This window comes from Fusarium solani (assembly GCF_023522795.1).
Source record: "Fusarium solani strain SB1 chromosome Unknown bctg00000004, whole genome shotgun sequence".
Taxonomy (NCBI): domain Eukaryota; kingdom Fungi; phylum Ascomycota; class Sordariomycetes; order Hypocreales; family Nectriaceae; genus Fusarium; species Fusarium solani.
In genome coordinates this window covers 1,025,057-1,040,465 of record NW_027072152.1, presented here as the reverse complement: position 1 = coordinate 1,040,465, position 15,409 = coordinate 1,025,057, and the positions used below count along the sequence as shown (strand labels likewise).

At 53.7% G+C, this 15,409-nt stretch overlaps 5 protein-coding genes across 5 annotated transcripts; all 5 read left to right on the top strand.

The window, feature by feature from the left end:
- Positions 1 to 796: 796 nt before the first annotated feature.
- MRS44_007405 (uncharacterized protein) lies at positions 797 to 1,619 on the top strand (the record flags this gene model as incomplete). Its single annotated transcript, XM_065620523.1, has 3 exons — positions 797 to 1,066; positions 1,124 to 1,215; positions 1,328 to 1,619. 3 exons carry the CDS (start codon positions 797 to 799, stop codon positions 1,617 to 1,619), a joined length of 654 nt encoding a protein of 217 aa, XP_065476595.1.
- Positions 1,620 to 2,032: 413 nt separating this feature from the next.
- Positions 2,033 to 3,427, top strand: MRS44_007404 (uncharacterized protein; the record flags this gene model as incomplete). Its single annotated transcript, XM_065620522.1, has 3 exons — positions 2,033 to 2,236; positions 2,300 to 3,323; positions 3,381 to 3,427. 3 exons carry the CDS (start codon positions 2,033 to 2,035, stop codon positions 3,425 to 3,427), a joined length of 1,275 nt encoding a protein of 424 aa, XP_065476594.1.
- A 1,502-nt stretch (positions 3,428 to 4,929) lies between these two features.
- MRS44_007403 (uncharacterized protein) lies at positions 4,930 to 5,905 on the top strand (the record flags this gene model as incomplete). Its single annotated transcript, XM_065620521.1, has 4 exons — positions 4,930 to 4,973; positions 5,170 to 5,215; positions 5,346 to 5,712; positions 5,766 to 5,905. 4 exons carry the CDS (start codon positions 4,930 to 4,932, stop codon positions 5,903 to 5,905), a joined length of 597 nt encoding a protein of 198 aa, XP_065476593.1.
- A 2,291-nt stretch (positions 5,906 to 8,196) lies between these two features.
- On the top strand, positions 8,197 to 10,019 carry MRS44_007402 (uncharacterized protein; the record flags this gene model as incomplete). The annotated part of the gene is made up of 4 exons (XM_065620520.1): positions 8,197 to 8,363; positions 8,416 to 9,491; positions 9,533 to 9,932; positions 9,986 to 10,019. 4 exons carry the CDS (start codon positions 8,197 to 8,199, stop codon positions 10,017 to 10,019), a joined length of 1,677 nt encoding a protein of 558 aa, XP_065476592.1.
- A 2,450-nt stretch (positions 10,020 to 12,469) lies between these two features.
- On the top strand, positions 12,470 to 14,053 carry MRS44_007401 (uncharacterized protein; the record flags this gene model as incomplete). Its single annotated transcript, XM_046279641.2, has 1 exon — positions 12,470 to 14,053. The coding sequence occupies one exon, from the start codon at positions 12,470 to 12,472 to the stop codon at positions 14,051 to 14,053; it is 1,584 nt and encodes a 527-aa protein (XP_046129066.1).
- Between the last annotated feature and the right edge of the window lie 1,356 nt (positions 14,054 to 15,409).

The window sequence follows — 15,409 nt, the reverse complement described above, 5'->3', positions numbered from 1 at the left end:
CCGAGATTTCGCAGATCCAGGGTCATGGATTAAAACGAATGCGGCTCCTCTGAGGCCCCCTTGTCTGCCAGGGGGCGACGACCTCCCAATCACTCGACTGAGCCAGGAACATGGTCAGATCGCCAGGTACGAATACCGCGACTCAGCGATAAACTCAGTTTGCCAAGCCGCGTGTTGCTGCTCCACTGCCGTCTACGCCTGTCGCTTGACCCCTTGGGCGCCGCCGTTGGGCACGGCAGACGAAGGCTGGTCAACAGATGTTGAGATCTGAGGTTCTCGAAGCGCTGTGGTTGGCAGGCTGTGGCGTCGTATGTCATCATGCAGGGTAGGGCGACTTCTCGGAGAGTCGGAGATCGAGCTCATGGTGGATTGAGGTTGTTAGCCATCGTCTCGAATGCTCTAACGGCACTCTAGAAGACTGTCTCTAGCTCAGATGATGTTGTTGGGTGTTGTTGGGGGCAGTGAGATGTATGATCTGAACTTGGCAGGGGTGACAAGCGAAATGGGAGAAGCAATTTGTGAACATTTTGTGACCATGTCAGCACCAGGTGATGAAGAGGCAAGTTACGCTGCGTGCTCCTTCCATCGACTGTAGCCCGCTTCAACACCGTGAAGGAGGAGCGAGTTGCCTTGGGTGTCATGCGCTTTATCAAGATGTCGCAAAAAGTCTTGATCACGTCTTTCGCTTCGCAAATCCTCTTCACAGGCCGTTACTGGCCTTGATAGTTAAGTTATCGTTAGCCTTCCTCTCATCGCCAGTCTTTTACCCTCAATAGGTCGACATCCAATCCTTACCATGTCCTCAGAAACAAGCTCCCCTCACTCTGTTGAGATACATGTAACGCCACCTCACGAATCTTCGACCCCCGTTAGTGCTGATGCGCGGTCTGATATCCTTCGCGAGTCGGTCGAGATACGAGGGAAGAGGGATGGCGATGCCTCGAGTCTATTGCAGCAGAATTTGGTGTACGGGTCCGAAATGGATGCCCTGCTACGCGCCCCGGCATTTAAGCACCAAGGAATGAGCTCTTGTCCAGAACTCAGTCGAAGGGCTTTGGGCTCCCCAGTAAGTGTTTCTTTGGTTTTACTGAGAAAACATGTCTTTGTATTGATCACTTTGCAGAAATCAACCCCTCCTTCGTCCAACAGTCCCCGCCGCCGTCGCAGCCCGCTCTATCACTCTCATCCAGTAACACCAAGGACCTTCCGCAGCCGGTTGGGACGCCGGTTTAGACGGGTGCGTCCGTGGAGGAGGTCACCGGTGGGATCGAGCCGGTCCATTTCCCCAAATCCACCGCCGGAGCCGATAGATGAATTCAAGCTCCAGACCGGCAAGGAACGGAGACGAAGAGCGCGCGACTCGGGGAGGAACGGGGCTCAAGGTCCTCGGACGAGCCGGTGCCGATGATCTCGGCTCCGACAGAACTGGAGGGGACTCGCCAGTTGGCCGTGGCGGGGGTTATCTTGGCGACATCGGACCTGGACCGTTTGAGCATTATGGCAAGACGACGTCAAGAGAAAAGAGAGTCTCGGGCAGAGCAGACACAGAGTGTCTAGGCAATGGGATGTTCAACATGGTTTCCTATCCGAGGCAGCTGGTCTGCGACTTGGGTCGGTGATTGGATGTGCAGCAGTTGTTAACGTTAGCATTGATAGGTTGGTAGATCCCATCGGCATACCTTTGAATACACCGAGCATAGTTATCGGGAACAAGTTGACGCCGCCGATGTTTAAGGAATTTGATCAAGCAAATCTGGGCAATACGCTTCATTTTACAGTCACGCGGGCAGCATGTTCGGAATTGGTGGCCGGAATTACCATGTATTGGCTTGCCTCGGTTCCGGGGTAAAGCTGGGGATTGGGGATTGACGGCTCCGGGTTACGTCGGATGACTTCATTGGGGGACTTTGATTGCCGACGCCCTTTCCTCTGTCACAACCTCGCAGCTGTTTTTAACTTGTTGATCTCCCTCGACCTTTTTGCGACTTGCTTCAGCATCATCCCTGTCCTCCCTCAGTTGAAGCTTCACACAATGTTCCGCCCTATTCTCAGACAATGCGCCCGAAGAGCAAGTGCCGCTCCTCTACGGCCCCTCGCTGCCCGGAGCTTCGCCTCTGCGACAGGGCCAACCTTCAATTGGGAGGATCCCTTGAACTCCAACAACCTCTTGACTGAGGAGGAGCGAGCCATTGGCGAGACTGCGGAGCGATACTGCCAAGAGCATCTGCTCCCCCGAGTACTACGCAAGTTATTTTCCACCCCAGCTTCTCCAATTGCTGTCTAACATGTGTCAACAGAGGCCTACCGCGACGAGAACTATGATGCCAAGATGCTCGAGGAGATGGGCGAGCTCGGTCTCTTGGGCGCTACGATCGATGGTTACGGCTGCGCTGGTGTCTCATCCGTCGCTGGCGGTTTGATCACACGAGCTGTCGAGCGAGTCGACAGCGGTTACCGATCCGGCATGTCGGTTCAGTCCTCACTGGTCATGGGCGGCATCTACGAGCATGGTACCGCCGAGCAGAAGGAGAGGTTCCTCCCTGAGATGGCCAAGGGAAAGCTCCTCGGCGCCTTTGGCCTCACAGAGCCCAACCACGGCAGTGACCCCGGTAGCATGGAGACGGTAGCGAGGCCGCATCCCACAAAGAAGGGCTACTACTTGCTGAGTGGCGCCAAGACCTGGATCACCAACAGCCCTATTGCTGATGTTCTGATGGTTTGGGCCAAGCTGCAAGAGACGGGCAAGATCCGGGGTTTCCTGGTTGAGCGCAAGGACTGCCCGGCTGGTACGCTGGAGACGCCCGCCATCAAGGACAAGAACGGTCTCCGAGCCTCCATCACGGGTATGATCCAGCTCGACGACTGCCCTGTGCCAGAGGAGAACATGTTCCCTACCATTGAAGGCCTCAAGGGACCCTTCAGCTGCCTTAACAATGCCCGATACGGTATTGCACTGGGCGTCATGGGTGCCCTGGAGGACTGCATTGATCGAGCCCGAACCTACTCTCTTGAGCGCAAGCAGTTCAAGGGCAACCCTCTCGCCAAGTACCAGCTCATCCAGAAGAAGCTCGCAGATGCTTCAACCGATGCGGCATACGGCACACTGGCGGCCATCCAGGTCGGCCGACTAAAGGACGAGGGCAAGGCGACACCCGAGATGATCAGCATGGTGAAGCGGCAAAACTGCGACGCCGCGCTCAGGAACGCTCGCATCCTCCAGGAGATTTTCGGAGGTAACGCCGTGAGCGATGAGTACATGATCGGTCGACATGTGGCAAATCTCTTTGTGACGCAGACATATGAGGGCCAGAGTGACATTCACAGTAAGTTTCTTTTTTGTTCCTGCGTTTTATGACGTGTAGCAACTGACAATGCTCCAGGTCTCATCTTGGGACGAGCCATTACTGGTGTCCAGGCGTTTGTGTAAAGAGCAAAGGGTTGGTTGTTTGATTGGTAAGGAGGCGATTGGTAAAAAGAGTCATGGCGATTGCGTGCATACCCGGGTTATAGATGATTTGAAATCAAACATCACGGCATATAACGGCCCCCTCAAGTGAATGCAGAAATCCATAGTAAAGTAAAACGAATAAAGAGAATCACATAGATTTGTCGATACTAGGTAATCTGTTATTAACTGGACAGCCCCCTATCGTGGCTGAGGATGCCCCAGTGACGTTGCTGAGACAAGCCCTTGAAGGTTGCCAATGCTGGCCAATGCATTCATCGATTGACATGAATGGCCCGGCGAGGCCGTCCAAGCAGGTGCTTGCTTGCTTGACCGCAGCCGGTATTCCCGGGCCATGATGCAAGACAGGCTTTGGTTTGGCGTTTCTACGTACAGTACCTATCGTTAGTAAACAAACACAATCAGCGTTCATGAATCGTGCCGCTGCAGGTCCATACAAAGGGCGGAATGATCTGGAAACCGACCAAAAGGCCAAGCCAAGGAGACGAGCAGAATCTAGACCGAAAATCAGCCCTGGCCACCGCCATCCATTCCCATGTTTGTGCTACTCACCGCCGCCCACCCACTGGCCACGGGCAAGGTTCCAGAGGCTGGCCTGTCGTATTGTCAAGGAAAATAAGCATCTGATGGCGCGGAGCCCATCGAAGTCAAGCGAAGGACATGGGCAGAATGGATACTGTCCTGTACCTCGATCAAGAAATTGACGCGCCCCTTAGCAATGCCCAATGTAGATTCTCGTGGTGACCTGTTAGTGCGTGGATACCGCTGATTCGCTTGTGGCGGTGTCTGTTTGGACTGTGGCCCAGCGAGCGATGGAGCTGTGGCCCAGTGCGTACAGTGCCTACTGGGGGGCAGGCAGCGAGTGGCCCCAGTGCAGGCGCAGTGCCCAGTGCCCGCCCAGTCAGCCATGGGGCGCCCATGGAAGGGGCCCGGGCCTAAAAAAACCTGACTTTTCGGGCTGCCAGACGGACCTGAATGGATGGATTTGCCAGCGCAGCGCACCGTGGACCTCAGCCACTCACAAACACTGAAGGCACTAAGGTACCTCCTGTAGGTGCCTTAGGTCAGTCAGGTTCCGCTTTCCCTCACCTCTTTGTTGACCTGACCCTCCTTCCCGCTTCTCTTTCTTCTAGGCCCGACCGACCTGACCTCTTTTACTCCATCCGAACGAACCATCTCCTCCAAATCCCGCCTCTTCTCCCTTTTCAGCCTCGACTGAATTTCTTCCTCTCGCCTGCCTGCATAACACAACCATCAACACCAACACTACCGATACTCTTCTACGCATCACCGTGGTCTCTTACGCCTCGGACCGAACCCTAACGTGCGTTCTTTCGAAGCCTTTTCCCCCTCGACCGCTCGTCGTCGTTGTGCAACCCCTCGACTAACTTTCTTCTCCAACACAGAGCGATCGCGAACTCCTCGCACCACACCTCTTAGATACCCCCTCCCCAAATCACAAAATGGCTCTCAAGCGCATCAACAAGGAGCTCACTGATCTCGGCCGGTAAGTCGCACCACGAACGATGCATCTTCACCCCAAGCCCGAGGGGTCAAGTTGGACGCCCAAGACGTCAGGTGGGGCGCTGGTAAGCGGGGTCCTTCGATGACCGACGATGCCAGCGCCTGTCACGACTCCAAAAGTTTTCTTGAGGCCATCGCCTCTTTTTGCTGGAATAACGATGCTGACTTTTTCTTCGCAGAGACCCTCCCTCTTCCTGCTCCGCCGGCCCCGTTGGTGAGGATCTGGTAGGCATCACTTCCCCCCGCTCTGACGGACGCACGTGGCTGGCACACATGTCATGACTGTGTTGGAACGCATGCCTCTGCGTAGAGAGCGATCATGGCTATTGAACACGCGACTAACAGATGTGAACAGTTCCACTGGCAAGCTACGATTATGGGTCCTGTGAGTATTTCCCCCAGATTCCGGACACGGATGAGATGCTGGCAATATGCGCCGGCATCGTGGCGAAGCGCTCAGCCGCTTCCTCGCACAGAACCGCGCCTCGCTGCATCTATTCCTCAGATTCGCAAGAACTTGGCTGACCATGATGAACAGAGCGAGTCCCCATACTCCGGCGGTGTCTTCTTCCTCGCTATCCACTTCCCTACCGACTACCCCTTCAAGCCTCCCAAGGTCAACTTCACCACCCGCATCTACCACCCCAACATCAACTCCAACGGCAGCATCTGCCTGGACATCCTGCGCGACCAGTGGAGCCCTGCGTTGACCATTAGCAAAGGTATGCATGGTTGAGAACCCCTATGGCCAGTTGTCATGATCTAACTTTTGCAGTTCTTCTGTCTATCTGCTCGATGCTGACGGACCCCAACCCTGACGATCCTTTGGTGCCCGAGATCGCCCACGTCTACAAGACCGACCGGCCCCGATACGAGGCCACCGCCCGGGAGTGGACTCGAAAGTATGCGATTTAACGCGAGCAAGGAGAACCGGGGCGGTTAGACCTGGGGTGGATTGCCCTCCCTGTCATGAAGGCAATGTGCAACGATCGAATGAAAGCTTCGCATGCGGTTGCGATATGTCCTTGGTCCGTGGTATCCTGGCGGGCGCTGTGCCCTGAATCAGCGCCTAGGCCATGATTGGCGAGGCAGAGAGCGACGATGAGGAGTGGATTAGTGACGATTGAGGGGAGGAAAGACAAACCAGACAAACAGATCAGCTAGTAAGGGATATCATGCGGCTGGATTTTGGGTTTGCATTGACGACGTGTTTTTGACATCCAGAAATAGGCAGCGTGTACACTTTGTCTCTAGATGTGGATTTCTCTGTGATGTGTGTGATGTTTGCAACTATTTCTTGACTCTAAAGATGTGCCTATCTGGGAGCCTTGTGAGCATGCCAATGAGAGTGAGACTCAGCGACGAGCATCCCCGTGATCATGGAAGTGAAGTGGTAACTTGACTAAGGCAAACGACTGGCCAGGAATGTTGATTTAAAGCGCCGGGGCAAGATTATCTAGGCAGATCTACGTCATGACATGAGATGTGGTGGTCTAAGTATTGGATGTCTGGCTACGATAGGCGCTGACAGGGACGAGGTTGGTGACGGGAAGGACAGCAAGATACGCGCTAATGCTGGAAACGTCCCAACTGGCTATCTGTCTGGCAGCGTGTGAGATTGTGGGGATGGGGTCGACGTGGGATGATTCAGCACAGGAAGATGCAGGCCGTGCTTGGGTATGATGGATTACAAACTACAGTAGTGTCGTATGTCAAGAAATGTCAAGCGAGCGTGTGTGACTGTTGCGATTTGCCCAGCAAACAAGGAGTGGTTTCGAGTGATGGGCGGTACTTGACACAAGTGCCGATAGATGACAGGAGGAAAGGCAAAGGATTCTGAGATGATGCATGTGTCGGATGAGGTTGTTTGAAACGGAGAGAAGACAGAGGTGTGACGGGTGGTGATCCTGTTGTATAAGTGATTTGGTATGATAGTTGATGTTGTAAGCGGAAGATCGAGGTGAGCGGATGACAGCACGTGGGCGGGAATGGAAACCAAAAACCACATGTTGAAACCATTCAAGGCCGTATATCCGTGATGTGGACTCTCCTCTGGCTGGGAAAGGTGACATGAAGCTATTCGCTGTGCCATGCATTGCAACGCAACAGACCAGGGGGTGGTTGCCCACGAGTCGTGAAGCGGGACCCGCCTTCGGTACGACGTGCCCGGACAGGCCAAGTCTTGTCGAACCTGTAACAACGGGGTTTCAGACCAAAAGGCGCGAACAACGGCCAATCGTTGGCCTGCGGTTTGGAGATGGTACCGCGGCTCAGCATCGTTGATCGGACGATTTTAATCGCTGGGGAGTTGAAGATGAGGAGAGGTTGGATAGATTGAGGGGAAGAGTATTGGCTGTAGATGGTCTTGACTTTTCTCTATGGCTCTTCTTTGCTCTAGGTGGAGGAGTGTTGCATTGGATTGGCCACGACAACTCCTGAGATGGCGTGTTTGAGCCGCGTCTCGCCCGTCTCGAGACGGAGGCTTGCTAGTCTTTGAACACCACCTCCTCTGCGGTTCCCTTTTTCTCTTTTTGCCTGCCTTTGCGCCTCCTGCTCTCGCTAGAAGGCTCTAGGCGCATGCCAAGCGCGAACCCCGGACACTCGCCGTCTGTGCCTGGTATCATCTCCGTTGTCAACGACTCCGTTTTTTTTTTCCACCACCCACCGGGAGAAGAGAAGCGACGGGAAAGAAGAGAATCAGCTCATGTTTCTTCTCTTTCCGCACCCCCTGGAGGAGTACGTAGTAACGGTTTTGACACTTGACGCTGCCGATGACAAAGGAGTTGTTGCCCTAGGCTGAGAAACCCTGGTTGTTCTTTTCTCTCACACCTACCTACTACACTCTCCCTTTTCCCCCTCCTTCGTTGTCTTTGAGGCTCTCGTCGCTTCTTTTGGCCTTGCGGTGACAATTACATGACTGGTTTAATCTTCACGCTCTAGACAGCACTCTTTTATTTTTCTTGTGTATAGTCTTGCCGATCACTTTCGCTTCTCGAATAATTCTTCCGTTCAGCTGGCTCTGAATATCGACGACAACCACTATCGCTCGCCAACTCTGGCAACAACAAGTCAAGCCGCACACAACAAACATTGCGCTCACAATTATTTGAATTGAGAGGTGGATAACGAAATTTGCCTGGTTTTTGGAAAGAAATTAGGGCCAGTCGCCCTCGCATCTGCGAATTCACAACTCGACTTTTGACAAGATGAGTTACCAACTCGATACATGGAGCGAGAAGCCCTCGGAGCGTGCACGATGGTCTCCCCTTACGCGGATGCTTCTCTCGGGAGAGATGACGCAGGAGAAGCAGCAGGAGCTGTCGACGAGGGAAAAGTTTGATCGCTGGATGATCAACGAGGGTTACCGAAGAGTGTAAGTCAAGGCAAAATGTTCCAACACTTTGGATGATGAACTGACCAAGCAGGTTCGTCTTTGTCTTCATGCTCACACACGCCCTCATCTTCTCCTTCGCCTGCGTCCACTACTCGATGAAGGAGAGTCTTCAGTCTTCCCGCGACAACTTTGGCTTCACCTTTGTCATTGCCCGTTCGGCGGCCCTGGTTCTGCACGTCGACGTCGCTATCATCCTGTTCCCCGTGTGCCGCACCCTCATCTCGCTGCTGCGCCAGACGCCCCTCAACGGCATCATCCAGTTCGACAAGAACATCAGCTTCCACATCGTCACCGCCTGGTCCATCGTCTTTTGGTCCTGGGTCCACACCATTGCTCACTGGAACAACTTTGCGCAGGCCGCTATCAAGAACAAATTGGGTGTTTACGGATGGCTGCTCGCCAACTTTGTCTCGGGACCTGGATGGACTGGATATGTTATGCTGATCGCCCTCATGGGTATGGTTATCACGTCGGTGGAGAAGCCCAGGAGAGCAAACTATGAGCGTTTCTGGTACACTCACCACATGTTCATCGTCTTCTTCTTCTTCTGGTCCATCCACGGCGCCTTCTGCATGATCCAGCCCGATGTTGCGCCTTTCTGCACCAGCGTGGGTGCCTCAGCCGTGGGTGTCTTCTGGCAGTACTGGATGTACAGTGGCTTCATCTACTTGGCCGAGAGAATCGCCCGTGAGGTGCGTGGCCGTCACAGGACTTACATCACCAAGGTCATCCAGCACCCCAGCAACGTTTGCGAGATCCAGATGAAGAAGGAGCACACAAAGACGCGAGCTGGCCAGTACATCTTCTTCTGCTGCCCTGCTGTGTCACTCTGGCAGTACCATCCCTTCACCCTGACCAGCGCCCCCGAGGAGGACTACATCTCGATTCACATGCGCTGCGTTGGTGACTTTACAAAGGCTGTTTCTACGACACTGGGCTGCGAGTGGGGTAAGAAGAAGGGCGACGCGAGCCAGGTTGTTGGTGTTAACGGCAACAACGGAGAGGTTGACCCAGCTCTTCGTCGAGTTCTTCCCCGCGTCTACGTCGACGGTCCCTTTGGCTCTGCCTCGGAAGATGTCTTTAAGTATGAGGTCTCGGTTCTCGTCGGTGCTGGTATCGGCGTGACACCGTTTGCCTCGATTCTCAAGTCCATCTGGTACCGGATGAACTACCCCAGAAGAAGACGCGACTCTCCAAGGTCTACTTCTTCTGGATCTGCCGTGACTTTGAGTCTTTCGAGTGGTTCCGCTCCCTGCTGCTGGCTGTCGAGGCGCAGGACCTGGATCACCGAATCGAGATCCACACGTATCTGACGGCCAAGATCAAGGCCGACGACGCTACAAACATCATGATCAACGACGCCAACGCCGACAAGGACACCATCACGGGCCTGCGCAGCCCGACCAACTTTGGCCGACCCAACTGGGACATGATCTTCCGAGGCATCAGGAAGCTGCACAGCCCTGCCGAGGCCGGAGTCTTTTTCTGCGGACCCAAGGGACTGGGCAGCGCTCTGCACGTGTATTGCAACAAGTACACCGAGCCTGGGTGAGTTTTTTAATACTTGAGAGTCAAGATCATTCAGCTGACTGAGATTACAGATTCTCTTTTGTCTGGGGCAAGGAGAACTTCTAAGCCCACCCATGTCTTACTGTGTAAGAGGACGGATTGGAAAGAGTTTGTAACATCAGAAGCCATCTTGGTTGGGGGTTTAGATAAAGAGACCACGGTCTTGAAGAGCTTGGAGTTAACATTTTAATACGGATGCCGTACAAGCCAACATTTCTTCGTCACAGGCAAAATTTCGCTGCTTTCAGATTTTCAATAAAGTTGCTATACCAGCCATATTATTACACATGGGATGCCTCCCCGGGTACTGTACCGGGGGAACTAAGCGAGAGTAGTCGTCCAGAGCCAAGTTCATGCATCTTGTCCATACTCACCGTGAGATAATCCGAACCTGAGGCGCAGGCGAAGTGGTTTGTCCGGGTCTCGATCTCGCGGGTTTGAGTTATCTCGATTGGTCCCGAGGCGTCCTGAAACGTTTCATGGCCAATGATGTACGGGGAGGCCAATGATGACGACGTCTGGTGGAGAGAAGCAGGAGGCAGTCTTGTCAGAGACGGCGTGGCCCTGTTGATCACCCGGGTCCGTCGGACGCGGCATGTCCGTGGGATAGTTTGAGCCTACGGCGGTCAGCCGGGGAGAATAATAACTCGGTGAACATGTCAGAGAAGATGCAGTACGGGGTCTAGTCTGGGGAAAGTCAATTGATCAGAGATGGTGGCATGTTTGGTGTAGAGATTACGGCGACCGGCATGTACAAGTCACGAGCCTATCCGAGTTGCACCGAGTCAACGATCAACGTGGCTGAGAAGGTGGGAAGACACTTCTCCAATACTTGCCTAGACCAAGGTTGCGGTCGGTCCTCGGATGCAACCATCCAACGAGGCTTGTTCTCACTAGCGAAAAAAAGGGTCCATGAGCGAGCGAGCCTGGAGAAAGAGAGAGAGAGAAGAACGACGCATGGGCTTCGAGTGATGCCATTTTGACCTGGCCCAACGGAAATCGAAACGGATCCCGGACCGTGCTCCTATTTGGGGCATGGGGCTAGACCCCATATGGACCAAGTCGCCCCTGGCCGACCAGCGTGACCCGTCAAATACGAACAGGGAGGGAGATTGATGTCATTCGTTGGGAGGCCTACCTATGAGAGGATGCATGTCTGTCTGGCTGTCAAGAAAGTGAGAACCAGTTGATGGCTCTGGAACAGGATCAAGATGTAACCACCCCGTTGGAAAAAGGGACGGTAAGAAAAGTCTCGGCGACGGTTTAATCTCGACTCTCGGCGACGCCACAATTAACAAACAGCTCAAATGGGCTTGCTCGATTCATGGAATTGGCTGCTAACAGCCGAAATCACCAACGTAAATCATCTTGGCATTCAAGTCACGTTTTTTTCCTTCTCAGCAAAGAAAAAAACGATCCAGACGACGATCAACATGCAATGGCAAAAAGGGCATTGCGTCAGGTCCCAAAGACATGTAGCTCATGTCCACTTGGTGTAATTTAGTCGGCGGCCAGTGAAAAACGGCCTAGGCCGAAAAGGGGGGGCATGCAACTCCCCAAAAAAGAAGGGGTCATGCCTGCTGCAGAAGGATGTGCGCAGGTCCGGGCAGCCAGAGCGCGTCGCGCTGTGACACATTGCAAAGGTGACGGGGAGCAAGGTGCAGTTGCAGATGCAGATGCACGTCTTTAACCGCGGTCTATTTTCGAATGGAAAAATCTTGGTTCGAGTTTCAAGAGGTTGATGTTTCAATTGATTCATCGTCTTTTATTCGCAACTGTGTTCGATATCAGTTCTTTGTCTCCTTCTACGGTAGATGTTGAAAATAATTCTTCCCTCTACCAAAAACCTGCAGGGGTACTTTGCCACAAAGTATCGGGTACCTTTTAGCGTCCGTTCCTCGTACCTGCCCGCAACTGCAGGTGCACTTTTTTTTAGGCTCGCCCACTCAAAGCCGCCCATCCCGACCGGGCATTCCTTTCACACGTCCCCCCGATTCACTCAACCCATCCTCTCCCCCTCTGGGTTGCCACGCCTCTTTCTCAATCCTTCGTTCTGCGCACACCAAACCAACCACCACGGGCAGTCTTTTTTCAAGTGCTGCTTGTATCTCCTACTGTTCCTTCCACTCGTTAACTGACCTATTTTGCTGCTTACTCTTCTTTTTCCTTGCGTTGTTTTTTCCTTTTAGCCCATCATCACTGACTCGCCGTTGCTTGCTCAACTACCTCACCTCTTGACGACGCGCGTGCCATTCTCCCTTTTTACCCACCTCACACAAGTCGGAGCAGCCAACTGCCTGCTTGATCTGTCGCCCACGCCACGTACCCCCTCTCAATAACATCTTCAATCCGAGACGGGCCCTGTTTTTTATTTTCTGTCTTTCATCGACTTGGCCCTCGTGGGTATCTCCAACACCCCTTGACATCTATTGTCATTCGATCATCGCCTTCTCGACTGGCCTTGATTGAACCGTCCGTCACACTTGCTATCGCCAACTTCAGCAAGACTTGCCGAGATGCAGATTCGACGACTTTTGTTCCTGGGCCTGCTCCTCGGAGCTGAAGCCTCCAAGCTCGCTGTCCGCCAGAACGCCAACTCGGGCGCCAACAGCCCCGCGACCACAGCTGAAGAGACCGAGCCGACGGCTGATGCTACAACGGCTCCAGAGGCATCGCCCACCGAAGAAACTACCAACGAACCCGCTGAGACTACCAACAACCAGCCCACTAGCGAGCCGGAGCCCACCGAGGACAGCACAACCGAGTCCTCCCCTACGACGACGGACTCTGGGGATACTACCATTACCCGAACTGTCACCGTCACCGATGCCAATGTCAAGACTGTGAGCCAGCAGACGACTGTGATGCGAACCATCACTTCTACCGTCCTCGTTACTTCGACTGCGTTCGAGACCACAACTGTTACTAGCAGCGATGCCGAGACCGCGACTAAAACCGTATATTCCACTACTACCGTGTGGGCCAACGAGAAGCGTGCCCTGAACCTCGCTCCCCGAACTGTCGGCAGCTACGACGAGCTTATCATCGAGGTGCCCGCGCCCACGATTACTTCGGTCCCCGAATCCTTCAACAACGAGCACTATGGCCTCCGCGCTTTCCGACGAGGCCTCGAGAAGCGTGCCACCATCACCAAGCTCGTCACCGTTACCGTGGGTGAGGACAGCGGTAAGACCGTTGTCAACACTGTCGCTCGAACCGTCATTTCTACCGTGAGCAAGGAGACCGAGGTCACCAAGACCATCACCGAGACCGAGCAGGCCGGCGCCAAGACCACAGTTACTAGCACCGGCATCCTCACTATTACCTCTACGAGAGTTACCACGGGTGTTGTTCAAACTGTGACTGTTGCGTCCTCGGGAGATTATGGCTCCGCCGGAACTGGTGTCCCTGAGTCCGACAACAACAACAACAACAGCAGCAGCAGCGGCGGTGGCGATGGTGGACTGTCCACTGGTGCCAAGGCTGGTATTGGTGCTGGTGCTGGTGTTGCCGGTCTTCTCATCATTGGTGCCCTGATCTGGTTCTGCGTCAAGAAGCGCCGCAACGACAAGCACAAGGCCGAGTATGACGATGTCTTTGGCTCGTCCGAGGTCCCCGTTGGCGGTCCCGTCAGCGGCTCTGGTACTGCTCCCAACATGTCCCAGGTCTCCCCCACCACTGCTTCCTCGACTCTGGCTCCCAGCCGCAACCCTACTAAGGGTTCTACCCCCGAAGGCTACCGTGGCACCGCTCTTGGTGATGGCCGTGCCGGATTCGCCAAGCCCCAACCCTACGGACGTGCCTACATGCCCGCGAGCCCCGAGACAAACTACTCGCACACTACTGGTGGTGACAACATGGGAGGCGTGAGCCCCGAAACCAACTACTCTCGTGCCGCTGGAGGCGAGCAGGGCTCTCCCAACTTTGCTGCCGCTGAGATGCACAGCCCTGCCAACACAGCTGAGCTCGCCAGTGACAGCGCCGCTGCTCGATGGCACCAGAACGACGCCGCCGAGATCGACGGTAACCAGGTGACGAGTGCTCACGGATCATCGCCTCCAGCGAACGTGTATGAGATGCCGGCGCAACCTTACAGGTAAATGAGGGGTATCGCCATGTGTCAAGTACAACGGCCATGGCAAAAAGGAAGGAAAAAGGAGGAAAGCGAGATTCTTGATTTGACCTTTTCGAAGATCTGATTGGGAGAGGGAATAATAATGTCAGATACTTGTACATACGTTGTAACACCCATTTTTCCTTGCGTCTATCATGCATGAACCTGTACACAGCGGATGAAGAGGAGGGATTTCCGCACCTCATACCCTTTATATTCTTTTGTTGCCATTCATTCTCGTGGGTAGGGACCGTGATATTCATACGTCTCATACGGGTGTTGTTGAAAGGTGTGATTGGAGTGAAATGATACATACGGGGAGGACAAGGTTCCCGAAGGTTAGTTTAGGGATCCTGTCACGTTAATTGAGTAACAGCGATGATCAATGTAGCCCATTTTCCGCCATGTTTCTGTGTGTCTGAGTTTTGAGTGGTTGAGTGTTGGTAATCATGGATCATGGTTGATTTGGAATTAGTGCTCGCGTGCTGTGACTGGTTGTGGGTGGGACGAGTGACGATGTGGTACGGACCGTGGCACTGGATGATGTGGAGTCATTTTACTCTTGATTCTTTGCTCATTGCTTGGGTTGTCATTGACCTGTGAATACACACTATGCAATTCGGGTTTTGTGAAGTTTTGTGAAAAGCAATATGGTTAGTCGCGAGCATAGGTGGTGACGACGAGATAGTATCTGACCCTCGACATGAAGTGGGTGATGGAGGAGTCGGCCGCCTAGGAGTGGCCGTTATCGGTGGCGCGATGCCGTGCATGGCCGGGAGGGAAGGATGCATGCAATGAATGGGTAAATGCGCAACTGCCAAGTAAGGGAGGGTTCAAGAGAACCACCCAGCAGAAGAACTACAGTAGATCTCTTGCTTGGATTCTCTCACATGTTCGCATCTGATACTCGCCTCTGATTCAATTGCCACAACAAACAAACCCCTTGGAAAAGAATCACTCACCACATCTTTCCCTCTCGATGGTAGCGTTCCATCTGCCCGTGAAGGTGTCTCGGCCAGACCCAAAACCCACCCAATCTCAAAGTCTTCTACCTCCTCTTTCTTCCCCCACGATGAAGAGAGCACGGCCTATGAGCAAGGACTAGATGGTCTGACAAAGAGCGGAGCTTTGTCATAAAACGATACCTATCTGATTTTTTTTTTATCTCTCGCCTGCCGCCAAGACTAGTTAGTTTTTGGGTGTTACCTTTGCTCATGTGGCGCGGCCTTTTCTTCACGCCAACCCCATTCTTGACAGCTGCATCGTTCGTTCGGTTTCTTCCAGAAGGAATTCTCCGTTGGAAGAGGAGAAGAAGCGGTTTGATCCCATCGTGAGTTTTTCT